Below are 17,833 nucleotides of genomic sequence, written 5' to 3' on the forward strand. Positions count from 1 at the left end.
ATACAAAATTTCATCGGCTTTATTTAATATTCCTACAAGCCATTGGAAGTAGACTTGTGATAAATGTCGCATTGTTTCCACAATCGATGATTTGCACCAATGATCTGATTCTCAAAGGATAGGACAGTATGGTTGCAGAAATAACGATAGTAACATATCGATATATGTATGTATACTATATAGGGCGTGTGCGTTCGTTATCGGAGGCTTCTTATCGTTCGGTTTGTGAAAAGAGGCACACCTAGTTCCTCTTTGCTGTCCATGTTGAAAAACGCTCAATCGCTCCTACGATTCAATCGCTCCAGTTCGTATTAAACTCTCGGTGGATATTGTCTCTAGATCAGCAATGAGGAATCTCGTTTGGGTAATTTTGCTCGTTGCAACTGCACGTGCACAAGATTCAGAGAAAAGGAATTTTTGTAAGTAAATTTATTCTATATCAAAATTATCTATTTATTATATTTTAATAAAATTATCCATTTATACAAAAATAAAGTTGTAATAAATTTTTTGTATTTTCATTTATCATAATTATTTATAATAATTTAAATACAAATTTTAAAAACAAACAGTGATTCTAAAGTTCATCTGTACAAGTTTATTTTGTCTTTATCGCTCACTGAATGTTAAACATGATCTGGGTAAAATTTCTAAACGTAATTCTAAAGAAGAATTTTTCAATCTTTATATTAAAAAGATGATAAAATTTATATTATTAACGGATATATTTTCGTCCAATTGAAATGTATGAACATTCAACTTTACTTTTGAGAAATTTGAATCAGCAATTTATGATAACGCTTATTTTTTGCATTATTATCAAGGATCAAATAAACGGATATCTTGAGAATGATCAAATTATTTGATTGTAATTGACGTAACATCTTATTGATGTAAAATATGTTACAGATATTATTTTATATTATAAATATATTATTATCCTGTCATCTTTTTATATCATATAAATCTTCTCGAAAATATTATTAAGTTTTGACTCCTGATACATAAACGGACAAAATTAGACTTTGATGCAGTGCACACATATAAAATCAAATATCGAGAAAATGATAACACTCTACGAATTATCTCGATTAAAGAGAGCTTGAAATAAACTTAATAAAATTATTGATAAAAATGTATTCAGTATTTAAAATAAAAGATTAGAAAATAAAGAGTATTTCGACAATTATTTCATTCTTATTATTCCTCATTATTAAATTATTTAATTAAATTATATATTTATACCTGATTAAATTTCTCCCTCTTTCTTCTTTTTCTCCTTTAATATTTTAATATATAATATACTTAATATATAATATATATAATAATAGAATTTAATATATAAATAAACGTTTCTAGAGCGTCAAAATATTAATAAATCTGATAATTAAATTTGTCAATCGATTCACAATTTTTCAGACAAATTCTGCGCACCCGTTGATGTGGTATCCGAAAATTCGTGCATCGCTTTGCATCGAGGAAATTCTGAAGTGTCGTGTTTAACCGTGTCGGACAGCTCCGAGTGCGCTATTCGCTTAGCTGAAGGCAACGCCGATTTCGGTGTTTTTAATGCAGAAGAATTGTTATTGATAAACCAATTCTATCCATCTGAGATCGAACCTATTATTCAACTAAAGCATAGGACCAAACTATTAGGTAATAGAAAACTTTAAAAAGAATTTATACTGAATTTGATTTATATGAATAAAAATCAGAATAAACAATCGGAATAAAAAATCAGAATTAGTAATAAACATGAAATTATTGGAGATTAATACGCGAAGTTTTATCAAGTTAAAAATTAATAATTTAGAGTCAAACACAAAATACTAATAATAAATTAATTAAAACGTATTGCTTAATGCTTTTGGAGTATAACTTTCTTGAAACTATGAATTCATCAACAGTCATCAACAGTCTCCTCTGAAATTAATTAAAAGCCAAATTAATTAAAAACAACTAAGTTCCAATTGTTTTCAAAAATGATATTTTGTTATTGAGTATTAAACAAGTATTAAATTTAATATTAAATTTAAAATAAATATTAAAATAAACACAATATTTTCTTAAATTCTTAAATTCTTCGGTATGATAATAAACCTAAATATAAACATAATTTAATTTTCACAGATGAGTTTGAATTTCAAATGGTAGCAGTAATCCCCACAGATCCAACATTCATACAGATAACTCCTCTCGAACGTCTTGAACGTTTGAAAGATAATGGATTTTGCCATCCTGGTTTTAGCCAATCTCAATGGCTGAATGATTATATTCTCAAGTATTTTGAAAACACATTGTCAGTGAATCCTCTGCAGTGCCAAGATAATGTAACCGTTATTGAGAACGAGATCATAAATCTCAAGAATTTCTTTGGAAAAGCTTGTAGACCAGGCGAATGGGCCCCTAATAAGTCCATCGATCAAGAACTAAGTAAGTAAAATTCTTTATGTTAAAATAATCTTATTTTCTTGTATTACATGCATTTACCTGTTATAAATTACCTGTTATAAACTTTTACTTAAAAAAAAAAAAAGAAAACTTAAAGTTATTCTAAAGATTACATAAGTTCAAGAATAAACACTGTTTCTAAAAGATATATAATTAATAATAATATAATATTTCTCAGAGAAGAAATATCCAGAATTATGTGCTCTTTGTGACGACACGGCAGATTGTAGTTATAATAATAAGCAGCATCACGGACATTTCGGAGCTCTGGAGTGTCTAAGTCAAGGTCGTGGTAAAGTGGCATATGCAGCACTTCACTACGTTCAGAAATATCTTAAAGTAAGTAGGGTGTTTCATTTTTATTTAAAACAACAGTTACAATCGCAATTCATAGAAGCATTATGTAGAGCAGTTATTAATTGTTTATATTGATTTATTAAATGGTATTATATCAATTATTTTTTGTATGTTCCAGACAAATGAATCGTATCAGTTTTTATGTCCAAATGGCAGTATTCTTCCTTTATCCACTTCATATCCTTGCGCGTGGCTCCAACAACCGTGGAGCGTCGTCGCAGCTAGACAGTAAGCGAATAGTAGTCAAGATAAAAGAGAAAAAAACTTTTCTTTGACATTTTTCGAAAATGTACTCAAAAAAATTACTCAAGGTCTCTTTTTGAAATAATCCGCCTAGATGTACCTTGATTATAATTCGCTTTTTTCAGAGAAGTCGCATACCATCTTAAAGAAAAATTATTGCACTGGCTAGATAATCCGAATTTAGAATGGAAAAAGAGTTTAAGTCGAATTATACAAGAGGATAGCAAGGGTGTAAGTTTGGTAAAAACGACTATAGCTACGTACTTGAAGGGAAGAGACATCGATATTGAAAATATTGAAACCTGTGGCAAGACCATTAATTGGTGCACGATTAACGATTTAGAGACTAATAAGTGCAAATGGGTAGCGAAAACAGCGAAAACTCTCGGTGTGGCACCGAGCATTTCTTGTATCATGTCAAATTCTACATTTCAATGTTTCCGCGATATAAAAGAAAATCGAACAGATATAATCGTCATTGACTCCAACTATGGTTATCTGGCACGAAAGTAAGCAGAAAATTTAAAGTATCGACGAAATTTTGGTAAATATACATACGTGAAATTATGGCATTACTAAACGTTCTTTAATTTGCTTGCAGAGTTTATAATCTGTCAACGCTTCTATACAGCGAAACTGAAGAGGGTAAGAATAGTGTGACATTCGCTGTGATGCGTGAACCTAAAGAGGATAATTATCCCATAAAAAACTTCCAAGATTTAAATGGCAAAAAGGCATGTTTCTCTGAATATGGCGGACTTAGCTGGTTGAGTTTCATCAATGTCGCGAGACAAAACAATATCATTTCATCTAAATCCTGTGACTATCCATTAATGATGTCTGAACTGTTTTCGGGTGCTTGTACCCCTGGAATAGAAGATTTCGACCACTCGAGCACTGCCATCTCATCGAACGTATCATCTAAACTTTGCTCGGCTTGTAAAAATCAAAATAATTCGTCCTGTGCAATGGATGAAACTAATCGTTATTACGGTGACAAAGGAGCCATACAATGCCTAATTGATGAAGCCGGCGATATAGCATTTATTGAAACGACAAATTTGATAATCAGTAATAAAAAGCAATATAATATTATATAGAAGTATTATTATAGAAATTTATTGTATAGAAAGTAATATTATATATATATATATATTTTTTTTTATTTTATATATTTTATATATTTATTATAGAAGTATTATTATACATTGAAACTTAAGAAAATTTATAATCAATTCTTTTAATTTCAAGGATCATTTTACAGAATGCTTTTAATACATCAATTTTTCAAATATTAATGCAAATAGTTTTCTTCAAATTTATTTTGTAATATTTATTTTTGTAGCTTTTTATTCATAATTATAGAAAATATTTTTACTAAATTTGAACGACGCTATGCATTATTCTTAATATTTTTTATTTAGTAGTTAATAATTATTAAATTATTATTATACAGCCGAACCGAACAAGTACCGTATTCTGTGCAAAAATGGAAGTTTGGCCCAACAATCAGGATTTAATGTTGACGAACAGTGTGCATTATCGGTGACAATTGATAGCGAGGTAAATAATTTTTTTGAAGATCTCATTTATATATAATATTTAAATAAAAGAATATTCTAATAAAAGAATATTATATAACTTTTTATATAGTTTATATTATTTAATTAACATTTTTAATGAAGAAATCGAGAAATCAAATATCTCTGTTAAAAACTCTTATTATTATTGATTCAGTAATTATGTACAATTTTATCATTAATTAAATATAAAAGATATAGCGATATGAAATTAATTTAAAAAATATATTGATATATTAATACAAAAATAATATTAATTTGAGATGATATTAGTTTGAAATAATATTAAAAAGATTATATAGTGTATGCATTAACGATATTTCTTTGCACAAATTGAATAAACTATAATGTTCTCAGGTTGTTGGCCTTAAGAAAGATGATAAGGAAATCTCTAGAACGGATACTATTTTAGCTTTACTAAAGTTGGAAGACTGGCTAGGATATCGTGTAAACGCTAGAAGATCAATTCATATTTACGGACCATTCAACGGCACAAGAGATCTACTCTTCAAAGATTCCTCGGCCGGCTTGATTTCCACATCGTCGATGAAGGAGTCAGTGGTTGCCTATAAAGAACTTCTTGATAACATCGAAGAGTGCTCGAATGGTTCTTTAGCCACTGCTAATTTAATCTTTATAATCCTAGTCGCACTTTACCACATTCTTTCCAGTCACGTACACTAAATTTCTCTGCATTGTTAAATCCAATATTTATAATATTTACGTAATACATTACGCCACACATACTTTTAAATGCACTGCTAAACATTAACTATACTTCTGTACCTTTTATAAAAAACGAATACATTTCTACTACATTTCTTTATTATTTTAATAAAATAAAAAAAGTATTATTACTTTTCTATTTAATTAAAAAATATTTATTTATATCACGTATTCCACACATACATATATCATATTCCTCTATTTTTTGTAGAACTTTCTTTTGTAAATTTAAAAAGAAAGTGATCAGAAAGAAGCAAATTACATTACAACTAGTATACTAATCATTTTCTTTTTTTTTTTACTTTAAAAAAGAGGAACCGATATATATATATTTCCCGATATAGATATATTTCCCGAAAAAAAATGTTTCATTTATATATAATTATATATAATTATATAAAAATATATATAAAATTATATATATAGTTATGTAAAAAATTGACATATTTTATATAAAATTATACATAATTATATGATAAAATATGTCCATATATATATATAACATATTTTCCCGTTCTAATACACATTGTATATTCACATTTACGGTCTTAAAAAATTCTTTGTTTAATATATTTCTTAATTGTGTTTTTCTTTTATATGTGTAATAAAATTTATATGGATGTATTTTAATAATATTGATATAATAAATTCATACACATAAGAATCTGTATTGCCCAGTAAGTAACATCATATAATTCATATTTTGAAAATCTGATCAGATGTCGCTATCATCAACGAAACACTTTCAACATGGATGTTCTATTCGAGTCGCACTACTGTTGAAAGAATCCGGCTTGATTTTATCGTGCTCTTGTGAATGTTTTAAGTCAAAGTAAATTGAATTTAAAAATAGAAATGGAAACAATATTGGAGCAACAACGACGATATCATGAAGAAAGAGAGCGGTTGATGGACGCGATGGTGAAAGAGATGTTGCATAAAAAGGCAGGACATCGCGAGAACATCAATTCGGAGCATCGTTTGAAGATGTTGCTGGATCAGTTTATGGATAGTACAATACATTTGCAAGACTTGTATGAAGATAAGGATGGACAAAGAAAAGAAGAGGTACGTTGATTTAAGATTTTAAATATTACAGTTTATATATATAGATGAAAAAATTAAAATCTTTAATTTTAAATGATTTCTAACCTATCTAACGATTGTCGATTCATGAGTTCAAAAATAAGTTCTAGTTCCTCGTTTATCATTTTAGGTTCAAGCACTCTCCGGTCCAAATGAATTCTCAGAATTTTATTCACGTTTGAAGTCGATAAAAGAATTTTATCGACGACATCCTAATGAGATCAGTGTTCCTATGTCCGTTGAATTCGAGGAGTTAGCTAAGATGAGAGAAAACCCAACTGAAGAATTATCCAATCTTGTCGAATTTACAGATGAAGAGGGTTATGGAAAATACCTCGATCTTCACGAATGTTATCAAAAATATATTAATCTTAAAGGGATAGAAAAGATAGATTATATAACTTATTTGTCAACTTTTGATCACTTATTCGATATTCCTAGAGAAAGAAAGAATGCAGAGTATCAGAGATATGCTGATTCCCTCTTAGGATATCTGACAGATTATCTGAACAGAGTCAGACCTCTGCTCGACATAAGTACAGAAATTGAAGAAGCTAATAAAGATTTTCAAATTCAGTGGGAGAAGAATACTTTTCCTGGTTGGCCTAAAGAAACTGGAAGTGCTCTGGCTCATGTTGGAGCACATTTGGAACTGTCTGCATTTTCATCTTGGGAAGAATTAGCGTCTCTTGGTTTGGATAGATTAAAATCAGCTTTGATGGCGCTAGGACTCAAATGTGGAGGTACTCTGGAGGAACGGGCGCAAAGACTTTTCAGCACAAAAGGTGAAGCCTCCTTAGATCCCAATCTATTAGCCAAGAATAGAAAGGGAAAATCAGCTAAAGGCAAAGATTCCGAGAAGCAAAAGGAAATTGCACGGTTCGAGGCTCATGTATATAAACTCGCTGAATTAGTATCCAGTCAACGAGTGGCTACGAAAGAAAATGTACAAAGGAAACAAGCGAGAACCGAGGGTGAAAGAGGAGATTCTGATGCAGAAGCAAGTGCAAGCGAATCGGAAGAAGAAGACGACAACGAGGTTCCATACAATCCAAAGAATTTACCATTAGGTTGGGACGGAAAGCCTATACCTTACTGGTTGTACAAGCTGCACGGCTTAAATATCAGTTACAACTGTGAGATTTGTGGAAACTTTACGTATAAAGGTCCGAAAGCATTCCAAAGACATTTTGCGGAATGGAGACATGCACATGGCATGCGTTGTCTTGGCATTCCGAATACAGCGCACTTTGCTAATGTTACTCAGATTGAAGACGCTCTTGCTTTGTGGGAAAAACTGAAAGCGCAGAAACAAGCCGAGCGTTGGCAACCAGAGCAGGAAGAAGAATTTGAAGATTCGCTTGGCAATGTAGTCAATCGTAAAACATACGAAGATCTCAAAAGACAAGGTCTGCTATAAAGTATATATCTGAAAATATTATTATAATTTTTGAGTATCAACTGCTTCACTAATTGTTTATTAAAGCTTGTTCATTAAAGCGTTTTCATCAATGAAATACTTTCTTATACATTTATTACGTTTATTAAATTGTGTTATTGCCTTAAAATTTGGATTTAAACAATCAAAGAATAATATTATTCACATGAGTATGCATGCATTTATATGTATACCTAAAGAAATATTTTATTTTAAATGATTATTTCTAAGATTATTTTGAACAAAAGAAAGTTGTAAATAAAAGTAAGATTTTTTATAGATCCAAAATAATCTCAAATTTAGAAAAGGATACCTTCTTGAAAAGCTTTGAAAAAGGCAGACATTTTATTTAAATGTAGTTTTTTAAATGAGATTATTCCTTTTATAAAGATTAAAATTTACAGAAATTTTAATTTTTTTTTTCATGTATGTGAAACACATTTCTGGACATGACTGTATACATGATTCTAATTTACATTAAAGATAATGAAATCTACTACTTTGCCAATCCTACTAGATAAATAAGATTAAAAATATCTAATGCTATATGTAAGCATTTTAGTTACACATTCACTAAAAAACATATTTTTGTAAGCCCACGATTATAGACAACATTATAACTTGTATTAGAACGAAGATAGAATATTATATTTTAATTTTAATTGCTATACATTTGTGTGTGTGTGCGTGCGTGCATGCGTGCGTGCGTGCGTGCGTGCGTGTGCGTGTGTGTGCGTGTGTGTGTGTGTGTGCGTGTATTTGAATATGTATTTTCTATATATGTATATTATAATTTTTTAAAAGTTCAATGTATTGTAAGATGTGTATAAAATTTTAAATTATAAACAGAATTCCGTTGCAAATTATAGATTGCTAAAAGTGGACTGCAATTTAAGAAACATTTGCTTAATTAATATATTGAAAGCTTGGGAAATATATTAATAATTATATTCTAAAAACTGATTATTTATACAAATTAATTTGCTTTTTTGCTAAATTTGTACTGTACTTAAAAAGTATATTTTATTGGAACTGATTATTTAAATTTCTATGATCGATCATCTTTGTAACTATCTTTGTCTACTCTATTAATAAAAATAAACGTAGCCTAGATGAAAAACGAATTTCCTAAATTGTTTTTTTTATTAATGGATTATAATTGTTTTCCATTATATAACAATTGAATTTGTATAAGAATTCTATTTTTAAAAATTGATAAATAATAGATGTAGCTTTTTTATATATTTAAAAATTTAAATTAATATTTACTTTATTAATTTTACTTTGATTAACGTGAATGGTTGCCAGTAATATGATTTTTCACACTCTAGGCATTTGGTAAAAAATTATACCATAAAGTTGGAATATTTAAATTCTTTTCTTCTTTTCTTCGACAGTCGCAATTTCCTTACTTACTTTTTTCTTGCTTCCATATGTCTTATATTTAATTACAACGACAAGGTCTATGCATATATAGATATGGAATATTTAATAAATCTTATATTTGTTTCATTACTCTGCATCAGATAATATCACGATGTCAGCGAATATTACATTTGGAAGAGGGAAAACATTTAATATACATGAAAGCACATTAATTGTGATCACACATCCATTTACTATTCCAAAAACACTTTGGTATTTCTCTGATCGCAACGCATAATACTGATGTGATCTATCATTAGTCAGGCAGGAAGTATAATTGTTCCGGATTTTCTGTTTACACTGGACAATATATTAAGACTTTCATAAGGAACACGCATAGAATTAAATATTTTTAGGCATGTACTCCGAATAACATTTTATCCTGGCACCAACAAGTTTTTCATATATCGTTTAGAATTAACGAAATTTCAGATGCCTTTAATTCTCCATACCGAATATACAATCACAAAAATCCTAGTAGATACGCTAAATCATGCGTATCATCGTTTATATTTCACAAGTAGAGTTCTCTGGATTGCGTCTCGCATCGTTAATCTTCACACAATGTCATTTCCCATTTTGAATATCGTCCATGCTAATTGCAAATTGGAAATGTAAAACGTCGTAGGGTTCGCAGTCTACAATTATTGTTAAAATTTTATCGATCTAATCAACAGTTTGGTATCTCTCGATACATTTACATTCCGTTGATTAAAAATTTCTTATCGATATGTGTCTAAGTACTTAACACAAGATGTATACATTCTCATTTCTACATTGTTTTTCAATGCAAACTACGAATTTAATTAACTATTAAATTATTTTAAATTATTAAAATTATTAAATATTAAAATTAGTGTCTAAGATTATACTATTAAATATCTTTTGGCAAACTGAATTTGCGAATACTGATTTGTAAAGGAGTTCTACGAAAAAAGTTCATAAAATCCCGTACAGAAATATTGTAATCATATCATTATAGAAATATTTCTAATCTTAAAAATTATTTCTTTAATTTAATCAATAAATTATTGGAAAAAAATCTGAATAAATGATTTCTATCATCTGATCATTAAAATGCGAAAAGTATACGTACAAACGTATACGCCTCATACTATACTTAGGGATATTTTCAAGTCGATTTTTCAATTTGTATCTAATAACCAATTTAGTTGTCTTCACTACTCCACATTAATGCACACTATAAAGGCTGTTGTATTTGAGATATATGGTGCAACGGCAGAACATTAAACCGATGAAATAATTTCTGCTAAATAACACAATGATATATTAGATATTTTATTGACCAAAATACAATTTATGTTATATTTTTGTATTTACGAAAAAACATATGAAAGTGTCTCATCGTTCCCTATCATTTTTGAAAATATTAAAATTCTTTATATGTTGAATTTTATATATTCTTTATATAATTGAATTTTTCTTTAAAGCTTTAATTTCGTCTAAACATTTTTTAATTTCCAAAAACGATAACGATAGAGTATTTTCCTATACAGCACAGATTGTTCCAATATTGCAATGTTGCATCAAACTTCGGTGTTGCATGGGTTAAGAGATATAACAATGTCTCAGTTTTCATTGAGAGAAATAATATTTTTAAAAAATTTGAATACATCTTCAAAAAAGTTCTTTTAAAATTACAATACTTTTGTTTTGAAACATCTTCACATTTATTGCTTCAACAATATACACATAAAAATCAATCTTTTTCAAGGAAATATTACATCCTCTTAACACGCGTAAGAGTATTTATGAAAGAGTACATATCTCTTATTTTTTTCTTCTATATTATCAGATATTTATGTATATGTTTCTTTAGATTTTTAGATGCCTTTAGTGCGCGTCAGTATGGAATAATCAAGCGACCGAATTCGCTATAAGGCCCATATTTTGCATGCATATATGCTTTTTGTAGCCAATAAAATGGATTTTCACTTTATGCGAAATGCTTCGGATACACTCGTTAAAGCGACATCAATCGGTGTCACTGGACGAGGAGGGACGGATGTCTTGCGATAGTTACTTTAGCTCATAGCTTCTGGTTCATTATTGCAACTATATTGGATTATGACATCAGATGTGAGAGATTACGCTTATGATATGAAATAACACTATACATCATATTCATAGAAGCGATTATTCTCGCACAATGTACATCAGAATAAATTAGTCTTTTTACACATGCTACCATCTGTATTCAATAAAATAAGCCAGATAAGCTTAAATGCCAGATTCTCTTTTCAATTTATGAATAGATAGTCGTAAACCTTAATAATGAGACCTATTTTTGTTAAAATAACGTAATTAAATTACATAATCACTTATTAATTTTCGCCTGACGAATACGCACTTTATCTCTGATGAATGTCAACTCGTCTTTTTCCTGATTGCGTAAAATGCATCTCATAATATCTAAACTGCGAGGAAAGGATAAAATAACATGTAACTTTTGACTTCAGCAGAGATTAACCTGAATATATCTGGCATTATTAGTGAAAGTTTATGAAGGATTAAATGGGGAGTTTTATATATTTTTTTATTTTATCGAATGAAAGTAGGGCATTTGAAAAAAAAAACCTAATTTATATCATTGAGTAGTGCAAGAGAAAGATTTATATTTTCTTGTAGATGTCATAACTCAATATAATTAACAGTAAAGAAGTCTTACATATTATTCTCCGAGGTGCGGCAATATAGTGTCAACGATAAGCGTCCTCGATAAAGGAATATCGAAGAGGAAGAGACTTAGGCACGATAGGTCGTACGTTGTCGGAGTTGCGGTAGGTGTTGGAGAAGTTTCCTTGTCTCTTATTCGACGCTATCTACGACCGCACTGTCGTCCAAAGTGTGAAGCCAATTGAAGATCATCATGTTCCTTTCATACTTGGACAGCTGATTTCCACGTTCTCTCTCAACGTCCCGTATGGTCAACGCATGATTTCGCTCCTTCCGCCCAATCAAGGAAGCACCAGGAACTCCGGCGGCCGTTCCGGGCACCAGCAAAGTGGTACCATGAGAGCTCTGTGCCGCGGTAGCCGCCGCTTCTAGCTGATCTAGATTAAATTCACTCTGCGAAAGGCGCTCCAAAGCGCGGTACGTGGTCAGTAACCTAATGGAACATGAACGAAACACTCTATTTTTTGTATTGAAACCTGAAACGGCGTGACTTAATAACTTTGACGCGTTTAGTTACGTTCACTTCAATTACAAGAAAACGTACATAAATGTCTCGTTCTAATTTTGATAAAATTTATTAAATGAAAGTTATCCTTTCTAAAGAAACATTTCTCACTCTAAGAATATTTATAAGAAGATACATGTCCCTTATCTTGATTTATACTATAAAGCACACAAAACTCATCAAAATTAAGAAAGGACACTTACGTACATTTCCTTTTTAGACAAACAAATATACAACTTATTCTAGATAAAAGAATTGAAATTAAATTGTCAGAAGACAAGTACAAACGTTCCGATTTTTTTTTTATTCCAAAAAGTTATATAAAAAAATTCATGAATTTTGAACCAAGAGAAAAAGAAAGATTTTCTTCATCAACTACCAACCTTCGGCGTATGTAGTTCTGTCGGACTTTCTTATTGACGGACCTCACGAGATCCGCTCCAGTGAAGGGCACAGGTGGTGGCGGCGGTGCCGGTGGTTGTGGTGGTAATTGTGGCACCGATTGAGCGTTTGATGAAGATTGCTGCTGCGATTGGAGCTGCTGCGACTGCGACTGCTGCTGCTGTTGTTGAGGCTGCTGTTCTTGCGCGGTTCCTCCATGCGGGCTAGGAAGCTGGGATGTACTGGCCACGGGTTCACCCACGGCAACCCAGGTGCTACAGGACCTCGAGGCATGATCGAGTCTGGCATGTTCCAGCAGCAAAGTATTACGCTGGGCAGTGTCGAGAGCTAGAGCGGATACTGCCGTTCGTAGGCCACCGGCTCCAGCTGCGTCTGGGCTAGGAAGTTGCGACACATCGCTCGTACTAAAACTCTTACGCAATCCCAATGCTGACGACAGAACACCGCAGCTGCGAATTAGTTCGTTCTCTTCCTCAAACCATAAAATCTCTGGTATGTCTGCCGGCCTAACATAAAATGCATAATAAATAAATACTAAGTCAAGAGTGAAATAGCCGCGTATCTCTTCAGCATGGTAACTATTGTTTTACGAACCTGTTGCCCTGAATCTGTCGAGAATCTGTCGGTTTCGGTGAGGGCCCCCGTCCGGTGAGTTGCGCATCACTGTAGGATTTGAAAGTGACCAACCTGTTGGCGCTGCGCAGGTCGCTTGCGATCGACGACACGCTGAAGAGTGATAGGTCAGTGGTGACGCTCTCATGACTCGGTGAGCGCAGCATCCGCGAGGTGACCTGCAGAGCCGGGCATTGTGTGGTCGACAGACCACTACCTCCACTTCCGCCGCCACCGCCACTGTCACCACCGCCGTCATTGCTGCTACAACATTGCGCGCACATAACCGTGGGTATCGGTGAAGCCGATTTTGTTTCGTTTTCGGACATTTTACACTTGTTCACACTTGATGTCCGTTTCTCTATTTATCTCTTTTTTTGGTTACACAGCGCTTTTTTCGGCCGTTTCAGTTTCTTCCGCGGTAGCTGTAACTGGTTTACGTCATGCCGAACGTCCAACGCTTCTTCTTCGTTTCCAGAGTAACAACTGTATGTAATACACAGAAAAGAAAGCGATATAGCACATTAGGATAAGAAAAACTTAATTTTTAAATAGAAATCTTCTAGAGAAGCATTTAAATATAAAGCTTCCGTTTTATTATGGCAGCCATATTTGATTAGAAGGAAGAAATTCATTTATTGTTTTCTGATATTATACACAAATAAAAATAAATAACTTTTTTGTATATAATAAAATAGATTTTATACATACAAGATGTCTCCAAGAAAGAGATTTTAAAGACATATAAAACAATAAAAAATAAATCAAAAAGTCCTAATAAACATAAATCCAAAAACGATGGTTGCCAAGACATCTCTTGGTTTTCCTTTAAAGAATAAAATATCGAAATTAGACATAAACATTTTTCGATTAAATTTAACAAACATACTATTTGGATAAGCCACAACCTCATACTAATTTAAGTTGCTCCTTAGAAATTTACTCAGAAATCGGCCTACAGTTTGTAAACAAAGATTAAGAGATATCTTGATTCGAGATTAAGAGATATCCATTTATTTTCACACCTATATATTTATTAGAACTTTTTGATTTATTTTTTCTTTATTCAGAAATAATTAATTATTAATATGCCTTAAAGTCTGTAACCCTTTTTTGAGGACATCCTGCATATAATAGTATAACGCAAAAGTTCCTTTTTTTAAAAATATTTATTAATTCACGGACTAAAAAGAAAATTATTGATACGTATTGCAAGTTTATTCCATCAATTAGATCTGACACGTGCAATATATAAAACTTAGCTATGCTATAAATATAAATTACAACTTCTCGCTTCCACGTCATAATTTAATATGCAATGACCAAACAAAAGTTTAAAAATATATAGTTTTTGTAGAACATCAGTACTACATCATACTATTATTGTAACTTTATTTTATGAAATATGTAGTATAAAAGCAAATTTATTTATAGTCTGAAAAGATAATTATGGTGAGACTAGAATGTTAATAAACATTATAAATCACATATGATATCACATATTGTGGATTAATATGAAGATGGAGAAACTTATTATCTAATCGCAAGTCCTTGATCCAATCTATAGAGCTGGAATGTGCAGGTAAGGTGCTAAACGCTTTGCACGCCGTCACCACGTGGGCGTGGTGAAATATAGTCTGTCTTGTGATGTATACGCCTATGATATATGCGAGAAAGCGAAAAGCACATTTTATACCGATACAAAATACTACTAATCCGATAGACATTATCTAGACTAATTAGCAGTAACATTACATTGATTACATCATATTATAATTTTATCAATATTATAATTTTCCACTCAACAATATATATGTAATATAATACACGTTTAATATAATACACGTAATAATTATATTGTCGAGTATAAAATTATAACGTATAAAATATTGCGTTATGTTACTGTTAATTATTGTTTACTAATAAGTAACTCTTTTCAAAATCGAAATATTATTTAATAAAAGTATCAATATATTTGAATCTTTTAATATTAAAATTTTAATTTTTTAAAACAAAATATGAAACGTAGACATTTTCAAAGACTTTGAACAAACGATTACTCCAAACACTTTGTTTTCTACAAAGTATATTTTTAACGCGCATGCAATTAAAATAAATTTATTAAAAGTAAAATCAAACAGACTCTTTGTGAAATGATTTTCAAATTGTAATTATTAAAATATCTAATATTGAGAAAGTGCAATAAATAATAACTTTCGTTCGGAATTTTTTTAAAAGACAATTAATATATTTTTTTTAACTTTTTAAAGAACTTGTTCTTAAAATTAATGTTTCATGTAACACATTAAGAAAGTTCTAAAAATTTCTAACATTTAATTCGATGATAAATATATAAAATTTAATATTATATTATTCTTCCCCTCTTCTCTATCACCTTTCTCTCCCACTCTTTCTGCTTATCTATTTCTATCTCTATCTCAGAATCGATTAACTATAACCTGAGTTAACTTTTTATTCTCCTTTCTATATTGCAGAAAAAAGCAATTTCTAAGCCGAAGTCAGCTAAAAGTGAAGCATCGTTACAAATGATATATGAACATCAACATAGCTACGTAATCGATAATTATATATTATATTCTGAAGTCAAGGTTCAAGAACTTTTCCTAAGATTGATATTTCGATATATGCCTTCATCAGCCAGATATTGACTTTCTCATTTAGTGTGTCATACGTGTCATCCAGCGCAAATCGAATAAATTAAAGCCATATGTTTTTTAATTATCAAATCTCTCTCTAACATTAACTTTGACAGAGGATACTTAATAGAAAGTTGGCAGCCATATATGCATTAAAAATCTAAAAGAATATTATATAAAAAAAGAATAGTATATAAAAAAATATTTTTCTTAACAGTGTATGGCAAAGTTAGAAGATTGATGATGCTTTTTGCATTTTTCAAATGAAATGTGTTATATTTCTAATAAATATAAAAATCATAAGAAACTATTTAACTATTTAAATTATTTTAACTATTTAAATTCATTTTAACTATTTAAATTATTCCAGTTCAAATATACTTTCCATTAAATGTGAACAATATTAAAATTAAAATTTATATTCTTCAATTTTTTAAATTCAACATTACAATTTAATTATTTTACTGCTTTTCAAACTTCTGATTCCATTTAAAAATTAAACTCTTCATTGTACTGTTTTTCTGCAAACTTATCCTCATTAATAAAAAATATGCGAGTAACTATGTTCTACTTGACTTGCCTCTGCAGGTTTCCTGTAGACTAGACATAGTCATAAACTAAATTGTTATATTAGCGCGACTACACGTCACGAGCTGCGCTAATTAAATGGGACTACAGACAATATGTGCGTTCAGCCAGTTTATATCAACTGCGCTAGAATCGCGCTTTCTTTTCGGAGTTGATTTTCATCGTAATTATTAAAGCGTCGCTGTAAACTCATCGTCAGCGATGGCAGGCTCCAATAACAAAAGTGAAGGACCGGCGCAGTTCTATAAATACGCACGAATATTCACGACTCTCAGCACACCTAATGTATCTCGCACTGTCAGCCACATGACGACGCGTTTCGTCGTGTCGAGGATGCCGCCGTCGTGAACGGCGAATCTGTCAGCCGGCTACGTGGCTCCAACGGAGCCACTCAAAGGAGAAGACTCTCGGCCAGGAACGCGAGACAGATTCGCGGTGAACCACGAAATCGCCGGCAAGAGGCACGTGAAAGGGAACAACAACCACTGTCCACACTCGCCGTTCTCACACGCGTCGAGCGCGTCGAGTTACGTCAAAGAGACGACACGATTGTTTCCCCTGGGCTCTACGGTTGTCGATCGTGGCTCGGGCTCGCTCACTGCACAGGCGTCGCTATCCACATATCGATCGATAGCTGTGCTCTCCTCTAGTTTCGCCGCACCCCACGCGATTCGGACCTCTCTCGCTAGTACCGAGCTAACGGCCGATCCGCATCCCTTCTTCATCCCTTATTGCAGCGTGGGATGTGGACCAGTGGACCGGGCCTAGGGGCCCTGGGTCATTTGATAGCGACTTTGTTACGATCATTCCTTAATTTACAAAGGAAATATTTCTTCACTTCCTTCAAATATATTTATAATTAAAAATCATTAATTAAATATAATACATATAAACATATATATATATATATATATATACAATAATTATTTAGACTATCAGCAGTATTAAATGATTTAAAAAAAAAACAAATATATTTCATAGAAAGAATATTGTTCATAATGAACAAGTCAATTTAATATTTGATTGGAAACGATGACCCAAGCTTTCACTCCCCATGCTAGAACGT

The 17,833-nt window shown here is 31.3% G+C and overlaps 3 protein-coding genes and 1 long non-coding RNA gene across 5 annotated transcripts; 3 read left to right on the forward strand and 1 right to left on the reverse strand.

The window, feature by feature from the left end:
* The first annotated feature begins 230 nt into the window (after window positions 1–230).
* Window positions 231–5,510, forward strand: LOC105153446 (transferrin). The gene is made up of 9 exons (XM_011068295.2): window positions 231–419; window positions 1,420–1,656; window positions 2,131–2,433; window positions 2,630–2,790; window positions 2,927–3,036; window positions 3,177–3,560; window positions 3,653–4,122; window positions 4,508–4,614; window positions 4,989–5,510. The coding sequence occupies exons 1-9, from the start codon at window positions 347–349 to the stop codon at window positions 5,313–5,315; spliced, it is 2,172 nt and encodes a 723-aa protein (XP_011066597.2). The 5' UTR covers window positions 231–346; the 3' UTR covers window positions 5,316–5,510.
* A 561-nt stretch (window positions 5,511–6,071) lies between these two features.
* noi (splicing factor 3a subunit 3 noi) lies at window positions 6,072–9,005 on the forward strand. The gene is made up of 2 exons (XM_011068294.2): window positions 6,072–6,425; window positions 6,574–9,005. Exons 1-2 carry the CDS (start codon window positions 6,213–6,215, stop codon window positions 7,861–7,863), a joined length of 1,503 nt encoding a protein of 500 aa, XP_011066596.1. The 5' UTR covers window positions 6,072–6,212; the 3' UTR covers window positions 7,864–9,005.
* A 361-nt stretch (window positions 9,006–9,366) lies between these two features.
* LOC105153443 (hypothetical protein) lies at window positions 9,367–17,470 on the reverse strand. Of its 2 annotated transcripts, none has more exons than XM_011068292.2 (4): window positions 16,760–17,470; window positions 13,505–14,008; window positions 12,892–13,416; window positions 9,367–12,436 (listed from the first exon to the last, which is right to left on the reverse strand). In XM_011068292.2, exons 2-4 carry the CDS (start codon window positions 13,849–13,851, stop codon window positions 12,136–12,138), a joined length of 1,173 nt encoding a protein of 390 aa, XP_011066594.2. In that variant the 5' UTR covers window positions 13,852–14,008; window positions 16,760–17,470; the 3' UTR covers window positions 9,367–12,135. The 2 variants fall into 2 exon arrangements, with proteins under 2 accessions (XP_011066594.2, XP_011066593.2); XM_011068291.2 differs by having other exon boundaries at window positions 17,048–17,469.
* On the forward strand, window positions 14,008–16,739 carry LOC147908609 (uncharacterized). Its single transcript, XR_015546244.1, has 2 exons — window positions 14,008–15,104; window positions 16,018–16,739. It is a non-coding gene; the product is annotated as an uncharacterized LOC147908609 (long non-coding RNA).
* Window positions 17,471–17,833: the final 363 nt, after the last annotated feature.

Source organism: Acromyrmex echinatior, chromosome 9 (assembly GCF_024713525.1).
Source record: "Acromyrmex echinatior isolate Ae372 chromosome 9, ASM2471352v2, whole genome shotgun sequence".
Taxonomy (NCBI): domain Eukaryota; kingdom Metazoa; phylum Arthropoda; class Insecta; order Hymenoptera; family Formicidae; genus Acromyrmex; species Acromyrmex echinatior.